Source organism: Chrysemys picta, chromosome 5 (genome assembly GCF_011386835.1).
Source record: "Chrysemys picta bellii isolate R12L10 chromosome 5, ASM1138683v2, whole genome shotgun sequence".
NCBI classification, from domain to species: domain Eukaryota; kingdom Metazoa; phylum Chordata; order Testudines; family Emydidae; genus Chrysemys; species Chrysemys picta.
Window position 1 is genome coordinate 94,647,202 of NC_088795.1, and position 23,597 is coordinate 94,670,798.

Genomic DNA, 23,597 nt, shown 5'->3' on the forward strand with positions numbered 1-23,597 from the left:
CTTCAAAAAAACTGAGGAACTATCTCTGGCACCTCACGTGTTCTTGCACTATCTGTTCTACCTTTGTATTTAGCTGCAACACTCTGAATACCTTTCCCAAACCTGAAGAAACGCTCTGTATAAACTTGAAAGCTTGTCTCTTTCACCAAACAAGCTGGTTCAATAAAAGATATTACCTCACTCATCTTGTTTGTCTAACATCCTTGGACCAACATGGCTACAACACACCAAACAAAAATAGTTAGAGACGTCCTTACTGTTCTCAACTGCATTCTGAAAAAGGAATTGTTTTAAAATTAGCACTCAATGATAGCATGTGGTGATCTAAATTTGTATGAACTTATAATAATGCCTTTAAATATCAGTTCAACAGCAACCCACCAGTCCTCATAGCATTTGTTTAAATTCTTTCAGAAGTCTTAAAAAGGTGAATAATGTAACGTTAAACATTAAAAAAGAAATCTCATGCTGCAATTAAAAGGCAGAGGCCTTCCAGTACCCTAAAGTACCCAAGTACAAAAAACCCCATACATTCTTGCAATTTTGCAAGCAAAAAATTTCAGAAGGAAACAGAAAATGGGCTCAAATACTAATAATTTAATAGGAGCTGCACTTTTTGAGTTGTGTTTATTTCAGTAGGCCCTAGTGGACTCTAATAATTCCCTACATTGCTGCATGAATTAGATATGTAACATAAAATAATTAAAAAAACAAACAGGCAATATTTTAAACAGCCTGGGCTAAAGAAACAGACTCAGATTCTCAACCTGTGGTTCCTACCGGTGGCTTGCAGAACAGCTGAAAGGTCATATGGTGCTGAATCTCTTCCGTGTTTCTAGTCGCTTCTATAGGAATCTAGGTGGTTAATTTAAAGAGGAGTCTGGAGGCTGCAAAAGCAGCTGATAGCAAAGAAGATGAGTCATTCAAGCCACCTCTACTGGGGCGGCTGTGATATAACAGGATGTCTTCAGGGACTGGAGTGCCAGTGGGACTGGAGCTGTCAATCATCCTTTGGAGAAGACTATCCAAAAGAGAAGGAAATGAGGTAACGAGGCAGCACATCCTGGCGAATGGGCACCAAGTGTCAAGAAGTAAGTGTAGATAGGGCAGAAGGGATTGGGCCAGCCAACAGAGAAGCACATGAAGGGGAGCCAGGGAGAGAAACAGAAGAGGTGTGGGAGGAGGATACAAATTATATGAACAAAAGGAGATGCAGTGATTTGTTCTTTCAGAAACAAAAACTTCATATTAAACAGTTAAATACGCATCATGCCACTCTTCTATATTCTACCTGAAGAGTTGCTGTAGCTAACGGTCTATGTTATTCAGCTGTCAGCGTTAAGTTGCCCATGCGACAGCAAATGGGAGGAGAGGTCTGTACTATGAAAAAAATCTGAGAATCCTTGCAATAGACCAGTGTGTTGATGTCCCCTAACTTAATGGAGTTTTGCTTACAACTAAGGTTGGGGGTTTGTCACAGAGATCATGGAAGTCACGGACTCCGTGACTTTGTGACCTCCGTGACTTCTGCAGCGGCCAGTGTGCCTGGCAGCTCTGTGGGCTGCCTCCACTCAGAGCAGTGGCTTCGTAGATCCCATTGGCCGGGAACCGTGGCCATTGGGAGCTGCGAGGGCAGTGCCTACAGGTGGAGGCAGCCATGCCTCCGCCTAGCAGCTAAGCAAGGGGGATGTCACCGCTTATGGGGAACCACCCAAGTAAGCGCCGCCCAGAGTCCACCTCACCCCGTCCCGTGCCCCAACTCCCTGTCCCCTCCCACACCCAAACTCTGCTCCTGCTGAGGATTGGGGGAGACATGGATCCAGGTAAGGAGCCTGCCGGCCCCACCAACTCTCCCCTCCAGCACCAGCAGGGATTCCGGGCCATGCGTTGCCATCCACCACACCTCCTCCCCAAGTTTTAGTCAGGGGTATATAGTAAAATCATGGACAGATCACGGGCCGTGAATTTTTGTTTACTGCTCATGATCTGTTCGTGACTTTTACTAAAAATACCCGTAAGGCAGGCTATGTTTTAGTCACATCACACAAATAGGTGCGCGAGATTAAGGCAATAGCAGAATTTTTGTTCAGCGATATAGGTGAGCGAGGGTGCTACCAAGACAGTCAAGCTCACCTGGATTGGCACCCAATGTTCCTATAACTCCACTGGTCACACAAGAAACTTCTAACATGATCTGTATGAATCTATAAAGTTAGAAGCCATTCTCAGCTTGGAGAAAAGTAGTTGGCCAAAAAGTAGTTAAGCAACACAACAACAAAAATGATACTGGTTCATCTTGGGAATATTGTGAGGCATGAGGCAAACAGATTAATCGCTCCAACCACCCAAGAAATGCACTGATTCGAATGAAATATAAATTAAATAAATGAAGGGAGCTCTGATGGTACAAAATTGTTATTATGATGTTTACAGTGCTCAGACAGACTCTGATTCAGGAAAGCAGCCATGTTCAGGAGAAAACTTCAGTTCATGCTTAAAGTCAAGATATCCTGAATAGGGATGGACTTAATCAGGTGCTTAAATACTTTCCTGAATCAGGACCATATTGCAATGGTAAACATGACATCAAAAGCTTGAGACATAGGTAGATGACAGGCATGGAGGGGAGATCTGTCAGTTGTTTGTTTCAGGACTCCAGCTCTCTTTTTTTGTAAATAAAGAAAATAAATTGTCCGGGGGGGATGGGAAGATGGATTTCCCCTAGAAGAATCATTATTCTCTTCACCTTCCAACGCCCCCTAGGTTCCTGAAAGCTGCCCAAGGAGACGACAATCTTAGCAAAGCCATGGTTCTTGGGAAGGGGGCATTATCCTAGGCTGTGTCTTCATTAATGATTTTCAGGAAGTCACCAGGGACAGTGTGATAGGTGGAGCTTTCCGAAACAACACTAACGAGAAGGTTAGTCAACTGGCAGGTGAAAAGGTAGAACTTATTTATCCTCACAATCCAAGTGAAAAACAAAAACCACAGCAAACAGGAATTACTGAGAGTACAACAGACATTCAGAAACCAACTTGGCCCTGCTTGTGCTAAGCAGCTCCAGACTTAGAAATATCCAGATCCTTTTGCACCAAAAAAGTGAGAGCCCACATGATACTGAAGGTTTTATTTTTTCATAAAATGGACTTTGAACATGGCCAATGTGTTCTGTAAATCTTGCTGGTATGAACCCTCCACATTGATGTGAAACCATCACACAAATATTATGATCACAAAGAGAATGATCAGGATAAAAAATGTTTTGCAAAGAGGTTCCTGGAGAGTGCAGTGGACCTTACCAGCACTAGTTGTCATCATAACATCACTACAGATCACAACATTGCAACAACACTGGGTGAAGCTCAGGATGACAAAGTCAGGGTCAACTGGTAAAAGTGTCTCCACCAGGACAGCCTTTAAATTACATCACTGTCATTTTTATCAAAGTTACTATGTTATGCAGTTAGCATGTACCAAAAATGATGAGTTCTTAATAAAGTTAGTACTTTCACAATGCTTCATGCCCATTTAGGATACCTCAATAAGTTACTTAAAAGGTTAAAAAAACAAAAGGCTTCTGAATAAATTTGTGCATCAACTGACTTGACCAAAAAAACCCCAAACCCACCATTAACAAAAAACTCGAATGTAATGTAATGCACAGATGCTCTTGTTTTTTAAAAACAGTTAACATTCCAGCTTTGCAGGGTATGTTAAAACATCCTGTTCAGTCAAAGAACAATTCAAACTGGCCTTATTTATTAGAGAAATTTCATTGCTGCCCTTTGCAAAAGTAAACTCCGGGACGCCGGCACAAGAATTATTAGTGCCATATGTTTCTGAATAAGTTTCCTTCGAGGAGTTCAAAAATGCAGCTCTCTCACAAGTCAGGCTGTTCACATCCCTGAATTCATCCTGTGTGTCTGATATGAAAGAAGCCTTCTGCACTGACCTGTCTGCTGGACAGGTATGAAAAGGTGTCTTAGACACTGGGACGTATGAAGAGAGGTCAGTGCTTTCATCTTCAGCAGACCTGGAACACGCATGAGTGCCCTGGAAACCCATTCTACATGTCCCAACAAGATCATCCTTCCACTTCTTAATTGCTTCCTTCTGCTCCTCAGGGTTCAGTCTGTCAAGGTGCTTGGCTCTCAACACTGGAGATGGAAACAATGCCCCTTGAAGAACTCTGAACAAGTATCTAGAATATAAACAGGGTTTTACAGTAAGCCATTCAGAAGCAGATTCAAGCTCTTCTCAGCAATGCTAAAGGACCAAACAGGAGCATGCAGGGAAAGGAGAGGAGGCATCACTCCTATCACCCAGACTGCAGTGATTGCCCTGTAATCCCAAAGCTGCAGTAGCCCCTGCAGCAATGACCTTGAGGCTTGCACACATAAATAAGTGTGCCTGCAGTTTTGCACGAGAACAGGTTATTAGGACCAAGATTTTTAAAAGTGATCACTGATTTCAGTGCCTCAGTTTTTTGCGTGTTGGACGTGACACCCCCTAGGCTCTGGTTGTCAGAGACAGTGTGTACTTGCACTGCAGCTGAAGTCAGTGGGAGCTGCAGGCTCTCAGTAGTGCTGAAAATCAGGCCCTGCGGGTCTCAAAACAAAAACAGTCTGTTCTGGCAACTCTGCTGAAACTTCTGGCAGTGGGAGATTGAAAGTGACTCAAATAACCTTATTTATAAAAAGTCTAAAAACTTTGCATTTAGTCTACCATGAAAAATCAGCCACTCCTAAAACCAGAACCCTTACGTTTCACTCACTAGTTTGTTTGATTTAAAATAGCCAATGTGTTGAAAGCATTCTCCTGCCTTAGCTCATTATTGCTACAGAAAAAAGTCACTTTGGGGATTTGATTTTTAAATTAATTTAGGAGGGAAAGCAAGTGGCTAGTGGCACCATCTGGAGCCAGGCACAGTGCGGAAGGGATTATGTGGGCTTTACTGATACAACTGAGCCCAGGCCTACAGTACCACCATCAGCTGGTTTAGTTGCAAGGTCTGAGCCAAGGTTGAAAACCAGAGTGATATGTTTATGTCCTAAAGCAAAATGTGTATCCTATGTATGCAGTGCCCCAACCCACAATTGGGAGGGACAAGTTGTACATTCCACAGCAGTAATCTCCTAATAACTTTTAGGAATCCACAGAGATTTTTTGAATGTTTTGTCCATTTACAAAAATCCTGGGTTCAAGCTTTTTAAAAAAAAATAAAGAAAACATTTGAAAAAAAAAACTGTTTCAGTAATAAAAACAGGCCCATAAATAGCTTCTCTAGGGCATGTACATGATTTGCTCTGCCGTCTTATATAACTTCTTTGGATATAAATTCTGACCTTTGAAAAGTGATTAAGATAAATTATTGACTTAAACATGAGAAACAGGATTTAGACTAAGTCATTACAGCAATTTTATACTTGTTTAAATTTAACTGGAGAAGATCCCAATTAACATTTCCTGGCATACATATGGGCTCATTTATGCTTGCACTACCAGGCTGTGCAATTTTATATGTTCAAAAAGACAATACCACACCACAGAGATTTATAGTATCATAGCCACAATGAAAACCAGAGCCGGTTAATACTAGTGGTTATAAAACAATAAAGTACCTCGGTAGAAGAGCAACACAAGTAGTAATGATGCAAACCAGATAAAACACTGGGTCTGTCATGTGCTTTTCCATGATCCAATAGGGATTTGATGGTGGATTACAGGTTTTGCAGATTGCTCCAAAAGTCAGTACGAAGACAAAGTAAAATAAGATGCTACCTATCATAACAGCCATGTGTATCCAAGTCTATAATGTGGAAAGGAGGGACAGGGGAAACAAGACAAGAATCAGAGATTCAGGATTAAAGTTATTACAAACAGAAAAGTGTATACCTGCATGTGTGTGCGCGGACGGAGACACACACACACACACACACACACAGTCTTGAACTGAAGTAAATCTAAATGAGTTCAGACAGACAGCATTCTCTTGATTTTAGATCAAATATTCCCAGGGAGAAGGGTTTCTTCCCTCTCTAGTTGACAGGAAACACAGCCATATAATTTAAATTCTTCCCCCCCCCCCAACCTTTTTTTATTTTTGTCTATTAAATATACAATTCATGATACCGTGGTACAAGACTTTTTAATGCTTCAGATGACTGCATTACTCATAAGCATCAGAGTAGGCCTTTACAATCAAGCAGGAACAAAATCTTCACATGATACCGCTACACAGTTTGATTTAAACACAGAATAACTGTATATTTGTCTTGGATTTCTTTTGTTCAGCGATATTTGTTTTGCAATATAGAGTACATTAGTTACTAAGAAAATAATCTGTTGCTGGTCCAACAGCTTGCTGACATCTCTAAAATGTCAAAAGAAGTTCATTTGTGCCATTCAGAGAATGGAGACATTAATATCATCCATAGTTTGCTAAACAAAGGGATTTTTGTGATAGTTGTCGTGCCCTCCAAATCCAAGATAAAAAGGCTTGGCTTATACACACAGATCTTTAAGCCAAAAGACTTTAGAATACAGCTTGACATTCCATCTACTGTGAAACAACTCAAGAATGAAACTGTCTTTTTTATTTATTTTTCTGCATTGAGTAAACACCCACCATCCTACATCCTCCAACTTTAAACAGGATGATTACATTTTTCTCACTATTTTACCCTTATTTGTTTAAAAAGGAATTAAATTAATCCAATCGAATTGGAATACTATCTATTGTTATCTTATGGCATAAAACAGCTCCTTTTATTCTGGCAGGGAAGACACCTTTGAATTGTTCATCTTGGCTACAAACTGTTTATCGGTTCCCAGCATTCAAAACCAGCATTCCCCATTTGTTGTTTCTGAAAATCAAGCCTTAGGAACTGATAAAGGGAGGGTATCTGTTTTCCCCTTTGCAAAACTAAACGTACAACACCAAAGCAACGGAAGCTATTAAGAGCAGGATTATTTTGTATTTATTAACAATACTGGTGGCAGAGCTTGCTTGCCTTACTCATGTGAGTAATCCCGTTGACTCCAATGGGCTAGTTATAGGAGTACTTACTGCTCACATGAGTAAAACGATCAGCATTCCACCCTTAATATATTTATTTGCTTTCATATATAGAGTTCTTCCCTTGTTTAGTTTTAATGAGAGTTGTATACACACACTGGGGAAAGAATATACCCTTTAGAATGCATGAAGAACATTCTTACCAAAGTTTTACTCTCAATCAGGAGGTGCAGTAATATTATGAAGAGTGCTGCTGTGTTTAACGGGTTTCCAAAAGAAAAGATGTCTATGTCAGAACCACGATAAGTCTGCAAAGTAAGAGACACGCTAATTGATATATTCTATGCATATAGCCCTAATATTTTGCCATATCACATTCCACTGGGATACAAACAGCTGCAATACGGGATCAATTTACATATGCAAAATTCGAAATGGGTCCAATAATTATCCTCAATTTTAACAGTGCATGAGAAAGTGCAACCAAAAACCCTTAGTTAGATTTAAAAACCACACCAGCAAATTAGAGAAAATGACAAGTGTATTAATACAATTCAAATCCAGTACTTACAAAGTAAGGCACAAAAAAGCAAACCAGGCTTTGGTAAAAAGCATCCAGCAAGGTGATCCAGAAAGTTGGAGGTGAATATGCCTGAAGAGGAAACACAGGAGGTACCATTGCCTCAGTGAAATGAACAAATCCCAGCAGCCTCAGCAGTAATACATTTCTGACTCTGGGAAAACTAAATTCCTATCGTTACGTATAATCATCTTGTTTGCTCAAGCGCTTGGCAGCTCTACTTACTGCACTTTAAAATGCTATTTTAAGACGATACAGACAGTGAGCCCCTCTAGGGCTAGCAAACCCCTAACCAATATCCCACATGTTAACATTGCACAAAAAGGAGACATTTGTTGGATGTCTATATGGGAAAATCAACTAAAATAGCTCTTGCATAGCTTATTTTGATCAATTTCCCCATATAGACAAGCCCATAGTGAGATGGTCATGGTAAAAATGAGAGAGCTCATTGTAGGCATACAGCTAATTACCAGAGATTATACCAAGAACGGGATGTGGACCTTGGTGTTGCAGCAGGCTCTGCTAGCACATCCCCAGGACCACATGGAGTCCCATTAATCTTGGCGAGACGTCTCTTGGGCATAGGGGGCTGCAACAGCAGATGCAGGACCTGGATCATAGTTTGTAAACCCCTGGGGTCAGACACACAGTCGTCTTCTGCATTTTGTACAGGGCTGAGCACTGAAAAGATCTGTCCTTTGAAGAATGTAAGCTATAGCATGTTCAATATAAAAATCAACCCACTAGTGCAATATTGTGATGCAATTATTTTATAAAACATTTCCACTTGTTTTTACATTGTGTCCTTCACTCAGAATGCCTGCCTCAATGCACTTCATAGCAAGAGATAAAGGGAAATACAATTTAACAATGGTTCCAGAAGAGACAGCAAGGCAAAATGGTAAACCAGGACAAAAATTAGACCAAAGTTTTGTTCAAAAGCTATTGTGTTAAGCAGTAATCATTACCCCCATGCTAGGCTGAAGGGAGGAGGAAGATTTGGAGGTAATTGGGAAAAGGTGGAGAGATTCAGCATCTCAGAGGGAGGAAGGCCAAATCTTGAGGTTCTTCCAGAGATGTATTTAGTCAAATCTCTGACTTGCAAGCCACAGACTTGCAGCTACGGCCTGCATATGGAGGCTTCACAAGCATCTCATTTTGATAGATCATATGGTTTTGCAAACTTTATTACTTTATAAACCAAGTGATGCAAAATACGAAAAGTGAAACTGAACAAGTTTTGGGAGGTAGATACCCCTCCCCCTACAACGCCAAATTTATATTTCTTAAACTCCCTGCCCTGCTCACCTCACCACCTTTTTTCCCCTTCTAAAGAAGCAGTGGGCTACAGCAAGGATCTACAGCTGATGTTAGGTCATCAGCACGCTGCATGCTGGAGCATTTTTTAGACTAGGAGCCATTAATCTGGTGATGTTGGCTGTTGAGAGGCCTACAATGGTCAGGAAATGGTGAGTTTTAGGCTAAGAGTATGCTGAATGCCCCTCTAAGCCTGGTATTGCTATTGTATCAGCAAAAGTCACTAGAATATGGTACTTTACTTACCTCAAAATTCATACGAGTAAAAACTTTGCTACATCTCATGCTGAGCAAAGCAGAAATCAGTGAAAGGCTGAATGAGTTGCCTCGTTTTAACTTTAAAACGATCTTTTTTCAGACTAACGTGATTGCTAATTTTAAACATGTTGTTAAAATTTTCCTGCTTCATTGCAGGCACACACGAAATATACAGAAGGGAGCTGCGAGAGGGAGGAAGCAGTGAAGTCCAGGACAGCAGGAACCAGGAGGAAAGGAACCCAGAATGATGGGATTTAGCTGAAGATGGTCCCACGTGGTGCAGTAAATTCTACTCTGTTCAGATTCTTGCACTGTGCTCATCACTGTGGTAGCTGAGCCCTTCAATGACACTGAAGTACAGGTACCTTAGTTTCTAGAGATCTTGTGGACAGCTGTCTCTCAACCATTGTAAACTGGGCATTATCCAATACAGAACATACTGGTAACAGGATAGTCATCTAGCTCACAGCCTCAGCCAGAGCGCTCCTCTTTCCTACCCACCTCACAAGACAGCAAGAGGCCTGACTAATGACCTCTGAAAAATAGCTTTTAGTTGCATGTCCCCTCCAGATGGTTTAAGACAGGAAAGGTGTTTTAACTGATGAGGAGCATGCAGCAGAGAAAAAAACCTGAAACCAATTTTGAGTGTCTCAAACTGCCTCAGACCAAGGATTCTTTAACGTACCTGAGACTTCTGACCAGTCACATAAAGCTCGGGTAGCTGCATGAGGATCTCTGCAGAGATATCTTTGTCAAGGATGCCATAAATGATGGGCGGCACCGAAGTGAAGAGGAGGTTGAAGAAAATCAAAACCCAATAGTCCGTCATGGATGTTCCCGAAAACCCACAAAAGAACTGGTACCAGAACAGGAGGTTTACATAGGCCTAACAATTCAAAGACAAAAGAACAAACCAAAGCCCACAGCTGAGCATTATGCAAGCTCAGGAAAAAGAGGACAGATCTTATCTCTGTATTGTTACAGGTGGTCTGCAGGAAATGAAATATACACTTGCTTTCCATACAAATATGCCCCGACACTGCACTTAAAATATAATTTTACCGGTAAATGTCTTAATATTTCAAAACCCATTGTCCAGATGCGTAACTCATTCAAATATTCCCCTTGTCACTGCCTCCCAGTAATGACTACAGATAGCTTTTTAAATAAAACAGATAAAGCTTAAGTGATTTTAAATGAATCTGGAGCAGTGAACTCATCCAAGGCAGATGGACAGGCTCAGCCCTCCGTCAAGAGAGCTTGAAAGTTGAGTCCCTTAACGCTTGTCCTTTATTTCTGACAATTATGCATTTATTCTACTGTCTCCACCTTCAAAAGCCACAAGGAAAACCAAGCAAGAATAGGTAACCAAATCGCACCCACTCACAAACTGAGAACCTTTCCCCGGATACTCTGTAGCTACATACCACATTCTTGTAGAAAAAATAAAGGATCATGTTGGCCAGCCTGGTGTAGCACCAGTGACCATGGACAAGCAGCAGCTTGCTGAGGTGTTTGAACTGCGAAATTGCAAAGTCACTCGCCATCACAGCCTGCAACACACACAAAGAAAGAGTTGTTATACCTGAACAGTTAAAATACCAGACGTGATGTGCATCAAATGCAGACAAATGAGTGGGACATTTATATTATATTGCTACTATTTATTGTTCATACGGACTAAGGTAGCACCCAGTGCTCCGTTCATATCAGAGCCCCTACATGCTACAGGCTGCACAAACACAACTCTGACTAACATCTCAGATGTAGGAGGCCAAGCTCTGCCTTCATGTACATCAAGGCCAACTTCATGTGGGCTCCGTGTGTTGGCCAGGAACAACAGGGAGAGTTGGAAGAACAGGGTGCTCAGTAACAAGCAATAGGCTCCCTCGTCCAAGAGCACAAGCCCCTGCAGTGCTCAGCCTCTGATTGCTCCTGGAAAAGCACTCGGGCTTGGGAGTGAGCTCAGAACACAAGCTGGTCCCTTCTGTGGCAACGTATTGTGTAGCCTCTAAACCTCAAAGCTGAACCCTGATTCTATTTCAATCTGAGTCCGGTTTGATTTGCAGCGGTTTTTTGTCTCCACTACCTGCATGCCTTCTTGGCCTGAGAGTCCCACTCCGGTATCAGCCACTTGGATCATACTGACATCATTGGCACCATCACCTTCCAGGGAGGGCAGGGGGGAGGGAGGGAGAGGAAGAAGATAATCTTAGTTGGAACACAATGTGGAGGTAGCTCTGCTGGCTAATGTAGTCTACACAGAGATGGCGAGAGGAGACAAAGCTATCAGAACACTGCCCAGAATACTAAGAAGTATTGTTCTAACCAACACTGTAAACTATGGAATACCCCATGAATAGAAAGCTAGTAACGGGAAGCAGTGGATTTTACAGGAAAATAGTGCCCAATGGATGTTTGCGGTTACATTTTTCAGAAACTCGCCGATACCTTGGGACAGCAGAACTGGGATCTTTGTTAACTCTAGCTCTACGTGAAAGAGACTGGACCATTTCCTGCCTCTCCCACACATGGGATATTTGTGATAGAGAATGGCAGAAAAACTCCCCTCACGTACCCCTTAAAAAAATGAACTGATAAAGTACCAGAGAAAGCATCAGTATTACTGTTATTGCAAGCCTAGGAAGAAGGGCTTCCAGTAACTAATTTAAGGGCCAAATTCACTGGCAGTATTGACTCAGTGGAGTTACACCAGTTTATGCCAGAAATGAATTTGGCCCAAGGTAGTTCATCTCTTCCATGGGTAAAACGTGTAAGAGACAGCAACAAAAATATTAAAAATAGCTCCTCTTTTTTCCAGGGAGCAGAAATAACCGAGCTCGCAGCTGGGGCGGAGACTCACCTATGGCTAGTGTCATCACTTTCAACCTGTTTCGCACCAGTTTGACCACTTCACTTTTCTGCAGGGGCGTTGCTCTGCAGCAGACCACAGCCCGGCACCTCTCCGTGAGTTCCAGGAAGATACTTTGCAGGCTCTCGTGCAGGGCATATTCTAAAGTCTTTCCATCAATAACCAGGCTGGCACTGAACTCTGGAGCTTGGGTGGAGGGAGTAGGAAAGACGCTCGCAAGTTTGGAGTTGTGATTTTTTTTGGCATACATACTTTTTTGGATGTCTTCTAAAATAGCGTTCATCAACAACGCACAGGTGTCCTTGTGTAAGGCAAAAAGAAAGGATGTTACATCAGACTATCTTCTACCCTGACCTCAATTGGCTCTCCAGCTCTATTGTTTTTTAAAATTACAGTTGGACAGAGTTTGCTGTCTGCAGAGAAGGCCAGTTCAACCTTGTTTAAGCAGACTGGTGTGGATTTTGCACTAACTGGGAAAATATTTACTGGACTATTATGTGAGTAATGACCATTAAGAATTCTGTAATATAAAGCAGGCTTATGAGTTATGAGTCTTTTGCTCTCTTAATTTGTTTAGTTTGGAATGGAAACCCAGGGATACCTTTCAAATCCAGGTTAAAGGTGACCTGCAAAGCCTTCCAAAAAAATTGGCCTTGTACTTTTTTTTTTTTGGTTTTGCTTCTTTATAATCTATCAAAAGGCCCAAAAGATTTTTGTAAAAAAAAGTTTGTGTCTGCTTCTAATTTTACCTAGACATATCAACAACGTCAAGTTTTGCTGGAGGACCTCAGAGCCTGTTTATTGTTATAGCTAACACCCTAACCAAAAAAAGCGAAGTGTTGCATCACTAACCAAGGCACCATTTATCCAAATTGTTAAGCAACTGTGGAAGGCAGATGGCTGTGAACAAAAATAAATATCCAACAATTTTTTATAGAATGACTTAAAAATCCCTTCCTTTTTCAATCTGTTGCACTAATTATCCAGTTACCAGAGAATCTCCCAAAGAAGGCAAGACCTGAGTTTCTAAGGTATAGTACAAGCAAAACAAGCAAGCAAGCACACCCCCCTCTTAAAAACACATTCTTTAAAAATCATAAAGAACAAAAGGTTATCACATGCCCAGTCCTCCCCACACACATGTATTGAGCAAGCAGCGGTATAGCAGTAAAAAAAGACGTGGGTAAACCAATCTAAACTAAACTTTAACTAAACTCCTTATTTCCCCAAGGAGAAGTAGGTAAACTCTGTGTGCCCATGTTTACCCTCAACTACAGTACTATTTTTGCAGGTCACTTAATCTGGATAATGACTAGCCATTTTTTTCTTTAAAATTCTATCTTAAATAGCTCACAAAACAGAGAATCAAAATGCAATTAGTTATAAACATCCAGCAGATGTCACAATTATCAAGCAAGACTGATTTTGACTCCCACTGCAGTTGCAAATTTGAACACTGTTTTATTTACCAAATGACTGAACTATTTTCAAAAGGAGAAGGAAAAAAAATTTTTTCTCCGTTAAAAAATACAAGCAGATTAATGCTCTGGATCTGTGTGTAATACCACTTTAATGAGATAATTCCTTGTGTATTAATGCTAATCAGGCAGGGCTGAGGGAAAATATGACACAGAGCAGCAAAAAATTAAATTTAACAATTTCTGTGTCAATAATTCTTTGATCTGTGACTATATTGGAAATATACCTATCTCATAGAACTGGAAGGGACCTTGAGAGGTCATTGAGTCCAATCCCCTACCTTCACTAGCAGGACCAAGTACTAATTTTGCCCCAGATCCCTAAATGGCCCCCTCAAGGATTGAACTCACAACCCTAGCTTTAGCAAGCCGGTGCTCAAACCACTAAGGGTACGTCTACACTTACCGGAGGGTCCGGCGGCAGGCAATCAATGTTCTGGGATCGATTTATCGCGTCCGGTTAAGACGCGATAAATCGATCCCGGAAGTGCTCGCCGTCGACGCCAGTACTCCAGCTCGGCGAGAGGAGTACACGGCATCGATGGGGGAGCCTCCCTGCCGCGTCTGGACCCGCGGTAAGTTCGGTAAGTTATTCACGTAGCTGAATTTGCGTACCTTAGTCCGAAGGGGGGGCTTAGTGGGGACCAGGCCTAAGTTATCCCCGCCCCCCTAAATTCCTAGTATACTTCAAGGTCTAGCTTTCTGCAAACATTTATAAACATGTACATTGTATCAACATCTTTTCCTAATACAAAGAGAAGTGAGACACTGCAGTCAATTTAAATACTTAACAAGCATTTAGGGGTTGTATTTAGAAACAGGTTTCTGTAAGACAAGTGTAAAATATACTTTATGCACAGGATGGGGGGAAAAGACCCTCAATTTTTCTGTATACAAAGGACATCTTAGAAAATGTGTAGTTTTTTAATTTTTTTTTTTAAACAGCGCTTCTAGTATAGTCTGATCATCATTTCTGGCAAAAAATTGTTTGTGGGGCGACAGGGAGGGCAATCTCATTTTCCACTCACTTTACTTAGCGATTTGAGGGTGAAGATTTTGTCATCTGGCTCCAATAACCTGCAAGCATACGCGATATTGACAGCAGTCTCTTGTTTATCTCCTGTCAGCATCCAAATTTTGATCCCAGCTTTTCGCAGTGCCTCTATAGTGTCTGAAACACCCTCCTGCAGGCGATCCTCAATCCCAGTGGCACCTGCGATAAAAAGCACGTGGATTCAAGCAAAAATTAAAAAGTCAAAACAAATAAACATGGAAAAATTTAATTAGTCATTGAGTCATAGAAATTTAGGGCTGGAAGGGACCTGAAAGTTCATTTAGTGCAGCTCCCCATGATGAGGCAGCACCAAATATACTTAAACCATCCCTGACAGGTGTTTGCCTAACCTGTCCTTAAAAACCTCCAGTCACGGGGATTCCACAGCCTTCCTTGGAAATCTATTCCCGTGCTTAACTAGCCTTATAATTAGAAAGGTTTTTCTAATATCTAACCAAAACTTCCCTTGTTGCAGACTAAGCTAATTACTTCCTATCCTACCTTCAAGTGGGCAGGAAGAACACCTGATCACCATCCTCTTTCAACACCCCTTAACTGATCTGAAGATGATTATCATGTCCCCCTTCAGTCTCCTTTTCTTAAGGCTAAAAACACCGAGTTTTTTTTAACTCTTTCCTCACAGGTCAGGTTTTCTAAACCTTTTATAATTTTTGTTGCTCTCCAATTTGTCCACATCTTTCCTAAAGTGTGGGACCCAGAACTGGACATACTACTCCAGCTGGGGACTCACCCAGTACAGAGTACAGCAGGACAATTACCTCCCACGTCTTACATACAACACTCCTGTTAATACACCCCAGAATGATATCAGCCTTTTCACAACTGCATCACACCGTTGGCTCATATTCGATTTGTGACCCACTAAAACCCCTAGATCTTTTTTCTCCGGTACTACTGCCTAGCCGGTTAGTCCCCATTTTGTAGTTGTGTTTTTGAATCTGCTTGCAATCTATCAAGGTAGTTTTGAATTCTAATCCTGTCCTCCAAAGTGCTAGCAACCCCTCCCAGCTTGGTGTCATCCACAAATGTTATAAGCATAATCTCCACTCCACTATCCAAGTCATTAATGAAAATATTGAATGGTACTGGAATTGGAAAAGGTTCAGAAAAGGACAACAAAAATGATTAGGGGACTAGAACAACTTCTGTATGAGGAGAGATTAATAAGACTGGGACTTTTCAGCTTGGAAAAGAGGCGACTAAGGGGGGATATGATAGAGGTCTATAAAATCATAAGTGTTATTTACTCCTCCTCATAATACAAGAACAAGGGGCCACCAAATGAAATTAATAGGTAGCAGGTTTAAAACAAACACAAGAAAGTATTTTTTCACGCAACGCACTGTCAGCCTCTGGAACTCCTTGCCAGAGGGTGTTGTGAAGGCCAATACTATAACAGGGTTCAAAAGGGAGCTAGATAGATTCATGGAAGATAGCCATTGATGGAACTATTAGCCAGGATGGGCAGGAATGGTGTCCCTAGCCTCCGTTGCCAGAAGCTGGGATTGGGTGACAGGGGATGGATCACTAGATGATAACCTGTCTGTTAATTCCCTTTGGAGCACCTGCTATTGGCCACTGTCAGAGGACAGGATACTGGGCTTGATGGACCTTTGGTGTGACCCAGTATGGCCGTTCTTATGTTGTACTGGATCCAGGAGAGATCTTTGGCAGGCCCCCACTAGATACAACCTCCAAGGTTCCCACAAAACCATTATTGATACTTAGTCTGTGAGCTAAATTCCCTGTAAGCAGCGCAGCCGTGCAGCAGCCTATTTAGCGCTGCGCAGGTGCTCGGAGAACCTGACCGGGGACCTGCCGTGGCTGGGGGAGGCGCAACCCTCCCCTGACCTAGTCCGGCCCCCAACCTGCCACGGGAGGGGCACCCCTCCCCCAACCCCAACTCAGTTTGAGGCTGGATCCGGCCCCAGGTGCAGCCGAGGCGGAGAGTCACCTCTCCCCCCCCCCCCCCCCGCAGCCAGGTGCTGCTGTGGGGAGAGAGCTCTCTCCCCTCCGTAGTCCTGGAGCCCCCACCTGCACCCCAAACCTAATCATCCCCACCCCACCCCAGAGCCTGCACCCCCAACCAGAGCCCTCACCCCCTGCACCCAACCCTCTGGCCCCCTCAGCCCCACCCCCACCACATGAATTTTGTTATGTGCACCAATGTGAAGGTGACATGTCACACACCACCTCCATATTGGTGCACATAAAATTCATTCCTCACATGGTGGGGAAAATTAAAGGGAACACCAAGTACATTTTTTCAACCAATTTTGCACCCATTTTATAGTAATTTCATCTAGAGACCACATTTCCCTAGTTTGCTTATGAGAATGTCATGTGGGACTGGTAAATGCCTTACTAAAAATCAAGATACATCAGGTCTACTGCTTCCCCTCTATCCACTAGGCCAGTAACCCTGTCAAAAGAGGAAATTAGGTTTGTTTGCATTATTTGTTTTTTTACATATCCATGATGGTGGCTATTCCTTATCACCCTATTATCCTCTCAGTGTTTACAAATTGATAGTTAAACAATTTGTTCCAGTATCTTTCCAGATATTGAAGTTAGGCTGATTGTGCCTAATTCCCTGGGTCCTCTTCATTCCCCTTTTTTAAGGACAAGGTACCATGCTTGCCTTTCTCCAGTCCTCTGGGACCACACCCATCCTCCATGAGTTCTTGAAGATAATTGCTGATGGTTCTGAGATTGCTTCAGCTACTTCCTAAAGTACCCTATGGTGAATTTCTTCAGGTGCTGCCAACTTAAATAAAACTTATCTAAATATTCCATAATCTGTTCTTCCCTTATCCTGGCTTACACTACTTCCCCCTTGTTGTGAATATTAATTGTGTTGAGTATGTGGACACAATTAACTTTTTAGTGAAGACTAAAGCAAAATGGGCATTAAACACTTCAGCCTTCTGCTTGCTCTTGTTCCTAATGTATTTATAGACCCTCTTTTCTCAGTCTCTCTTATGTCATTCTCCAATCATAACTTATTTCAAGCCTTAGCCTTTCTGACTTTGTCCCCACATGCTCATGCTATTCTTTTGTACTGATCCTTAGCAATTTGTCCATGTTTCCACTCACCGCAGGATTTCTTTTTTAATTCAGGTCATTAAAGAGGTCCTGATGCAGCCACATTGGCCTTGTACTAGTCTTCCTATCTATCTTTTGCATTAGGATAGTCTTCTGTTGCACCCTAAATATTAACTTTTAGAAACTACCAGCTCTCTTGAGCTACTTTTTCCCTTAGATTTTCTACCTATAGGACCTTCCTACTAGTTCTCTTAGTTTGTTAAAGCCTGATCTGTTAATTTTACTGTCCCTATTCTGTTGCTCTCTCACCTTCCTTTCCTTAGAACCGTGAAATCTATCATTTCATGATTCCTTTCACCCAAGTTGCCTTCAACTTTCAGATTCAAATCCAATTCCTCCCTATTAGTTAGAATCAAGTCTAAAATATCTGTCCCCCCCGGTTAGTTCTTCCACCTTCTGAAACAAAAAAATTGTCCCCAACACATTCCAAGAACTTATTGGACATTTTGCCTTATTATTTTTCCTGCATATGTCTGGGTAGTTAAAGTCCCCCATTAATACCAGGTCTTGTGTTTTGGTTATTTCTGTTGTTCCAGAAATAGCTCATTCACCACCTTCTCCTGATTTGGTGATCAATAGTAGACCCTTATTGTGACATCACCCGTTTCCTTCCCCCTTTTATCTTCACCTAGAGGCTTTCAACTCTTCTGGAGCTCAGAACAAATGTGTACATTCTTAACGTACAATGAAACTTCTCCTCCCCTTTTTCCCTTCTTGTTCTTCCTGGACAAACTAGACCCCTCTATACCAATATTCCAAACCTGTGTAATTCCAATTAAGTCATAATCTAGTTTATATACTAATACTTTCAGTTCTTCTTATTTCTTCCCCAAACTGCTTGTATTTGTGTATAGACATCTAAGATGCTGAACAGATTCTCCCGCTGTTTCTCCTCTTGTTGCTCCTCCGAACTTAATTTTCCATTCTCTCCCCCCACAACTTTTAGCCCTCTGTCCATTGATAAGCCTTGCAAGACTGAGAACTTTCATGTGGCATTTTAGCACAATACTGGCAGATTTCAAGTTGAAAGATTGTCTGGGATTTTAGCACAATGCTACTGTCTAACACCCAGTCTTAACAACAGACAGAACTGTGTCAGGGGACAACTCACAAGGCAGTGTATCTGAAACAGCTCTGAAACACACTCATGTCCCTGAATCAGCAAGGCTCAGGGACATGTTTTATGTCCTGTCCACACTATAAAATAGAACTGTGTTGTAACTTGCAGATACGGTTTGACTTGCAGGATATCTGGGGCATAAGAGATTCCCGCAATGGGAACTAAGTTGTAAAACTAAGCAAAGACTCCCCACATGCCAGAGTGGTTGGGTAGAACCATAATTTACTGGCTTTCACTCCACAATGACAGAGCAAACCCATCTGTGACGGCATGGTTGAAAGAAAAAAAGCATTCACTGTACGGACTTGTCTTTCCTTCCTAGTGCCCAGTTCTGATAGACAATGAACTGCAATGCAGCGGAAGACTGAGATAGGGTAATGGGGACATGGGCCCTATGGTCAGATAAACTCTTGCTTCTGCTGTTTCATCAAGCAGGTGCCACACAGCTGATTGGCCAGCGGCCAACCATGCACTTGGAGACAATGCCTTCAAGACCCCTGCTCTTTCAGTGGTTGGAAGTCATTTCACTCAGGCTCAGCTGGCAGGCGAGAGGAACAAAAAATTATCTTCAGGGTTGGGAGAGTACATTGTCTTAATACAGCCCTGCTGCAATATTGCTTCCTTCTCCATCTAATCTAGGGCAGATTAGAAGTATATACTACTGGGACCCAGCTTTGTGCACAGTGCAGCACCATAAAGAAACAAACACCCCCTATGGCACAGAAAGGATATTCTTACTGGAAATTACATTTTATTTCAATAGAGATTTTAATAAAGTGATTTAATTTTGTAACTGTGGGGCCCCATCATCTGGTACGCCAAAGGACTGGGACTCCCTGTACATCAGCATGGACTCCACCCTTCTCTATGGCATTTCTTCAACCAGGGACTATGGACCATCTCAAGCCTCTGTTTGTGACCTTGATAGTAACTGGATTGACTCCACCTGTTTGCTCTTCATCCTCTAATGCTACTTCTACACTGCACACTACTTGCCGCGGTGAGTCTATCTGGTGCGTAGCTACATGCTGCAGGGAAAAGCAGGCTGCAGCCACACTGCAGTGTGTAGCTACACATGTCAGTGAAAGGCTCTCACAGGAAGGGAGGCAGCAGGGAAAGGCTCCTGCAGCGGGGAGCTGTCAGCTCCCATGTCCACTCACCACTAGGCACCCCCTTGTGGCCAGGCATGGCATCGCAGCTCTCTCGCCATACTAGTGCCCCCTGCTGAAAGCCACTGCAGCACTGTGGTGGTTTCTCTCTAACTCGGCCCTCCAACTGGGTCACAGTCTTTAGTCCACCCCTTCTAGGGTCACAGTTGTTCCATATAACAGTCCAAAAAGATTTTCACACAAAAACAGAACCTTCTGCCCTCTCTGGGGCTATTCCTCAGCCTCTTCCTTGTTTGATCAGGGTCTTTCCCAGGCCTCCCTGCTTGGAGAGCTCTCTCTCCTTATTGACTCAGGGCCCTGCAGGAATCTTCTTGCTCCCTGGACTCTCTATAGAACAGAGGTCCCCAAATTGTGCACCCCCCTAGGGAGCATGGAGGAACATTCAGGGTGGCAGAACTGAGACCTGGGCCAGCCCCCATGGGGGGCAGGAAACGAGTCCCACCCAGCTCTGCTCCTTGCCATAGTGTAGCCAGGGAAGCACTGCTTGGGCTGTAGAGAGCTATGATGGGTTCAGCAGTGTCTTTACTCACCTTACCAGTGCCTCACTGTCCACACTGCTCTTTATACCCATGCCAGGGGGTTTGTGGTGTATGCACTATCCACGCTACCAAAAAGTATGCTGCAGTGTAGATGTACCTTAAGGATGGAGCTGCTGTCATTTCCCAGCACTAGTTCCCTCACTCTTACTGCAGCTACACCATGTGGTATTATTTAATCAAGCAAAGGGATGAAGAGAAGCAGGACGAAAAGCACCTATCCTCCCACCTAGCACTAGTCACTGACCCTCTTGCCTAGGCTGGAGGAAGTGCTGAGCTGCCCTGCCACAAGGGGAGCTCCAGAAGAGACTGTACCTCAAGGAGCACAATCCCTTTGCCAGCTCCACAACTGCACAGGGGGAGCCCCTACATTGCTTCAAGAGAGCCTATTCCCCGCTATGCAGCCAGCTTTGCAGATGAGCGCTATGGCCCTGTGTGACAGTCTGCACCCCTACGCTCACCACTTTCATAGAATTATGATAAATTGTGTACAAAATATGCTTTGTGAACTACCACTTGGAAACTCATGATTTGCTGATCATCACTGTCCTGGTAAAATACGTGTAGCAACATTGTATGTAAAGTTATGGAATTCTACTGTGTGATATTGCTGGGACATGTTCCAACATGTTCAGGAGGGCAGTCACAAACCAGTTTTCCAGAGACAAAAGGCTAGTCAGTGCCTCAGCCACGAGTCAATTAGATCAAATGGACCATACCCTGATTAAGTGGCCAAGAGAGGGTGAGCAAAAATCTACATCTTCAACAAAGAAACAGCTTGAGGTTCATGTCCACACAGACTTTGTCTCCCGCACCTCAGCTGAAGATGATTATTGGGCAAGAAAAGAGAGCAAGGGTCCCAAATCATCTCTCCCTTACTCTCTACATACGGCATCATCAACACCTGAGGAACAAAGGAAGCAGCACTAAGTCAAGTGGGAGAGATCTTGACTGAAAGAGGCTCAGCCAGTAAGACTGCTGGAACATGTGGTGAGAGAGACCTTTGCTTTGTCTTCACTTAGCTTAAGGTAGGTGTTAGTTGCATTTTACCTTTTATTTCCTTGTTGCCAATTCTGAGTTGTATGCCTCATTACTTGTAGTTACTTAAAATCTCTCTCTGTGTAGTTAATACATTTGTTTTATCTAAACCAGTGTGTTTGGACTGAAGTGTTTGGGAAGCGCCATTTGAGATAACGAGATTTGTGCATATCATTTTCTATTAATAAAGTGATAGACTTTATATGAGGCAGTACAAAATGCACATTTCTGGGGTAAATTACAGGACTGGGAGTTTGCTGGTGTTGCCCTATAGTGTAATTCATGAGTGGCTGGCTATAACATTCACACAGTATAATTGGGAGTGATTTACATGCTGGAGGCTGTGTCTGAGCAGACCAACAAAGCAGTATAAAAGACACCCTAGGCTGGAGAATTGAAGGGACGCAGCTGTTCATTAGTCCAGTTTGTACCCTAGGTAACGTCACACCCTCGCTTCTCCCCCATCACATCCTGGCTCCTCCCTTCCCTGACACCCAGGAGAGCTAGGAGTAGGGTGACCAGACAGCAAGAGTGAAAAATCAGGACAGGGGTAATAGAAGCCTATATAAGAAAAAGACCCAAAAATCAGGACTGTCCCTATAAAATCAGGACATCTGGTCACCCTAGCTAGGAGGGACCATTCCCTTGTTTTGTCTAGTACCAAAGACTGCTATTGTGCCTGTCCCATGCACAGGACACAAGGGATTATGGAGAGAAGGCTCCCAACACCCTCATCACCGCTGCACAATCTGACCCTTATTTTACGAGAAAGCAAAGCAACTACCACTTGGCAAAATATAAAGTCACACAGCATAAAGGTGGACACAGTTACCTTCTTTACATGGTAGTAGCATGTCATTAAAAAAAAAAAAAAGTCAACAGAAAAAGTCTCTTCTGCTTCTAGCAAGGGCTAGTTTCCCCCCACGGCTACAATCTAGTCTTTGACCTTTTTTTTTTTTTTCCAAAGGTCATCACATAAGCAGTTGTCCACAGCCACTACCCCAGCCCACAAACCGACTGCCATCCTGCAGGCATGAGGAGGCCTGTCCCACGTTCCCCGCTCAGTCTGGCTGCATCTACACTGAAGATTTTCTCTAGTTCTTCCATAGCTAAAGTGAACTAGCCCAGGAGCAGTGTTAGTATAGAGCTGTGGCTGACGTTTTACTACCAAATGGTCTAGGGACACTAACTGCACCATTGCTGCTGCTACACCAGCAATGCACTTTAGCATGAGTCTGTGACACGCTACAATCTCCTAACAGGCTTGTAATATCATTGGCAATGCCCAGATGCTCTGGTGTATGCAAAGCTAGAGAGACTTCATCTGGGCTTCATTCAAAACCATTAGACACTGGAAAGACTCCAGCTGTCTTCAATGGGATTTGTATCAGGCCCCGTATTTGCAAACTTACAAGAGAGACTTATGGAAATTTAATAAAAAGCCATAAATCCTAAGTCTGCAGAAAGCCACTTTAAAAACAAATCCAGCTTTGCATAGTGCCTTTCAAAATGAATCCATTTATTCAAGTAGATTTTTACTACAATACAGTTTCCAGCAAGTGATAATGTTTTCTACCTACCAAGGAGTGTTAACTTGGTCTCAAGCTTCATGGTAGATTCAAGCAGCAGCTCTTCCTTATTGTCAATACTGGTTTCTGCTAAAAAATGACTATTTAACCACTCAGCATATTCTGCATCACTCATCACCTGTGGAGGAAGAGGGGAAAAAAAAAACACAGATCAAAGCCTCAGCTCTACTCACTGCTTGAGCTATACAACCTCTGAGGTTTTAGTTTACAGAGAGGTTTGGGCAAATTTCTTTCCCTTTCATTACTGCTGAACTATAATTTGAATTTCTGGGCAACTCTGAATCCAAAATGAAACTCAGCTGAAATGTCAAAATGACATTTAACATTCAAACCACGCAACACTGTCAGCTGTACATGGTCTGAAAGTGAAGCCATAAAACTGGCCCAGGTTCACCGGGATTTGTAATGAACCCCCAAACTGGGCAAGTCTCATACGTTT

The 23,597-nt window shown here is 42.7% G+C and overlaps 1 protein-coding gene across 13 annotated transcripts in view; it reads right to left on the reverse strand.

Annotated features, from left to right (window-relative positions):
* Window positions 1-3,112: 3,112 nt before the first annotated feature.
* The window catches only part of ATP10D (ATPase phospholipid transporting 10D (putative)), a 120,142-nt gene continuing 99,657 nt past the window's right edge, over window positions 3,113-23,597 (reverse strand). For 10 of the 13 annotated variants that reach the window (XM_065598090.1, XM_042850341.2, XM_005309924.4 and 7 more), the window contains 10 exons: window positions 23,150-23,276; window positions 14,555-14,739; window positions 12,040-12,349; window positions 11,266-11,342; window positions 10,604-10,729; window positions 9,862-10,062; window positions 7,590-7,670; window positions 7,222-7,326; window positions 5,622-5,809; window positions 3,113-4,201 (listed from right to left, as the gene is read on the reverse strand). In XM_065598090.1, coding sequence (XP_065454162.1) covers window positions 3,688-4,201; window positions 5,622-5,809; window positions 7,222-7,326; window positions 7,590-7,670; window positions 9,862-10,062; window positions 10,604-10,729; window positions 11,266-11,342; window positions 12,040-12,349; window positions 14,555-14,739; window positions 23,150-23,276 — 1,914 coding nt within the window. In that variant the 3' untranslated portion in view covers window positions 3,113-3,687. The remainder of the gene's footprint in view (window positions 4,202-5,621; window positions 5,810-7,221; window positions 7,327-7,589; window positions 7,671-9,861; window positions 10,063-10,603; window positions 10,730-11,265; window positions 11,343-12,039; window positions 12,350-14,554; window positions 14,740-23,149; window positions 23,277-23,597) is intronic. The other 3 variants (XM_042850343.2, XM_065598087.1, XM_042850342.2) reach the window with 2 other exon arrangements.